Below are 2,440 nucleotides of genomic sequence, written 5' to 3'. Positions count from 1 at the left end.
GATTGCTTTCAAGGGCGGCCATTTCTGCAGTGTTCAAAAATAGACTCCCCTGTCAGAGATGTCAAGAAAATGTGCCCTGATCAGCTGGTGCGCCTCTGTGCGCCTCGCTCGTCCCCTCCGACCGACAGCAAAGGAAGGGACGCCTTTTGAGCCCCTTCTCACACACACATATATATATATATATATATATATATATATATATATATATATATATATATATATATATATATATATATATATATATATATATACATATATATATATATATATGGACGGAGGGTGTGTGTTTGCAGTGTTTTTGCATGGGCTCATCCGCAGGTTCACATAGAAAAAAGTGGAAAGTGACAGTACTGTGTTGGGTCCTACCACGTTCTGCCGTAGAGGAGGTTTGAGCTGACCATGTTACTGGTGTAATCTACAGCAGAGGTGTCTATCTGGGCCATGTTGAGCTGGCTGTGTAGTGAGGGGGGGCTGGGCGACATGTCCTCCAGCTCCAAAGCGTTCACCTGCTGCTGGCTCTGATGCTGGCTGAGGCTGTTGGCCGAGGACGCGAGCACGACTCCGGCTCCGTTTTGCTGCTGCTGCTGCTGCTGCTGGCTCTGCTGCTGGTTCTGTTGCACCTGCTGCTGGTTCGGCGTCGGCGTGTTGGAGCCGTTCTGGCACGGTTTACCGTCCTTCACCAGAACGGGCACGGCGACGCGCCTCGGGGACTGCGCCTGCTGCTGGCACAGGTTTCCGTCCTGCTGCTGCTGCTGCTGCAGCTGCTGCGCCGCCTTGTCCTTGGCCTGGCGCTTCATCTTGTACCGGTGGTTCTGAAACCAGATCTTGACCTGGGTCGGCGTCAGGTGGATCATGCTGGCCAGGTGCTCCCTCTCGGGCGCCGACAGGTATTTCTGCTGCTTAAACCTCCTCTCCAGCTCGTAGACCTGAGCCTGCGAGAACAGGACGCGCCGTTTCCTCCTGGGCGCCGCGTGCAGGGCTGGCATGGCTTTGGTGGCGTCCGCCATCCCCGTGAGACTCCCCATGCCGGTCATGTTCATACCTGTGGAAGGTCCCATGAATCTAGAAACTTAAAAATATACATACATATACATTCGTTCAATAAACAGAAGAGGAGAACACTATTTCGCCTGAAGTAGTCTTTACTGATTACTGGATGTTTAGTGTGTGTTTTATTTAAAGTTGGACTACAAGTTTAAAAGCATCACCTAAAAATAGTCACACATTTCACAATAAATATCTGATAATAATAATAATAATAATAATAATAATAATAATAATAATAATAATAATAATAATAATATAATAATAGTGCATTAATTCGTTACTCATCTCGAAAATAAATAAAAAGCCGAGCCAGACTTGAAAGAATGATCTCCTTTTCAGTTTAATCATCATTAATATTAATTAAAAATGACAGATTTCGTTACAAACTGTCCACTTTAGTCCTAACTTTTTCATTTATAACTTAAAAATATAAATAATAACACGCATTTGGCGCTGTGCACCACGCGTCTTCATTCTTGAAACGCTTTTTATATTTGCATCGCGATATTTAAAAAAAACAGAAAAAAGTCCAAAAGTGTGCGTAAAAGGATAAAATAACTTACTTGTGGAGTATCTGGGGTCCGGGTTGGCACTGTACCACCCTGTTGCTGCTGCACTATTCCGCATGCTTTCCTGGTACGACGGCAGATCTCCCATGTTGCCAATGCTTCCATTGCAGTATCCCCCCATCGCGCTGTGGGAGAACTGGGAGACGGAGTGCGGCATGTGGTAAGTGGTGGCCACGCTGGCGTTGTGGCCCATGGAGTGCTGTTGCATGCCGGTCTGAGACACCTGAGGCTGTCGGTAGGCTCCCAGTGGAGAGGTTAGGTTCCCTGCGCCGTCCATGCCACTAAACTTCTTGTAGGTCTCCTCGATTGGACTCAAAATATCTGTCACTGAAAAAGGCGTTGTGTGCTTTGGGCTCAACGACATGATTCAGAAAGCAGGTAGATTTTTGTGTTTGAGCAGATCAACCGTGTTGTTGTATCGGCTCTCTCCTTGGTGGATGTCTACGTAAGAGAGTGCTTGTAGTGCGCCTGAGATCCTATTGATCGCCTTGGAGAAGGAGGCGAGCCCAGGGCGCTCTTAGCCCGGGTTTATTGGAGCCAGGAGCCAGGTTTACGACAAACACAGGGGGCGGAGCAACCCTCCTAAACCAGCAAACAATAGTCATTGACATTTTAAGGGAAATAATTCATGAAAATACACCCAGCCTTCGAATAATTTCTATATATGGGGAGGAAAAACTGACGCGACTTATTTATGTTTCTGTTCTTTCTGACATCTATAAACAGGTGAGAATGTCCCATTATGTGCCGCACATCAGCTGATCTGGCCACATATGACTATTTTGCGTCAGTAGGGAATTCCACTCTTTCTAGAAACTTTGAGA

At 46.4% G+C, this 2,440-nt stretch overlaps 1 protein-coding gene across 3 annotated transcripts; it reads right to left on the bottom strand.

Moving 5' to 3' along the window:
• Positions 1-285: 285 nt before the first annotated feature.
• nkx2.4a (NK2 homeobox 4a) lies at positions 286-2,096 on the bottom strand. 3 transcript variants are annotated; one of them, XM_030116817.1, is made up of 3 exons: positions 1,840-2,096; positions 1,611-1,752; positions 286-1,069 (listed from the first exon to the last, which is right to left on the bottom strand). In XM_030116817.1, exons 1-3 carry the CDS (start codon positions 1,978-1,980, stop codon positions 363-365), a joined length of 990 nt encoding a protein of 329 aa, XP_029972677.1. In that variant the 5' UTR covers positions 1,981-2,096; the 3' UTR covers positions 286-362. The 3 variants fall into 3 exon arrangements, with proteins under 3 accessions (XP_029972677.1, XP_029972675.1, XP_029972676.1); XM_030116815.1 differs by having other exon boundaries at positions 1,611-2,096; XM_030116816.1 differs by having other exon boundaries at positions 286-1,042; positions 1,611-2,096.
• Between the last annotated feature and the right edge of the window lie 344 nt (positions 2,097-2,440).

The sequence above is a fragment of the Salarias fasciatus genome, chromosome 19 (assembly GCF_902148845.1).
Source record: "Salarias fasciatus chromosome 19, fSalaFa1.1, whole genome shotgun sequence".
Classification (NCBI taxonomy): domain Eukaryota; kingdom Metazoa; phylum Chordata; class Actinopteri; order Blenniiformes; family Blenniidae; genus Salarias; species Salarias fasciatus.
This window is presented reverse-complemented; position numbering and strand designations above follow the sequence as displayed.

Excerpts from the sequence above, each read along its gene's own strand:
- nkx2.4a (XM_030116815.1), bottom strand. The coding sequence starts at position 1,980 with ATGTCGTTGAGCCCAAAGCACACAACGCCTTTTTCAGTGACAGATATT. Across the intron at positions 1,070-1,610 it reads GGACCCCAGATACTCCACAA|TTTCTAGATTCATGGGACCT; the intron begins GTAAGTTATTTT and ends TATATTTTTAAG.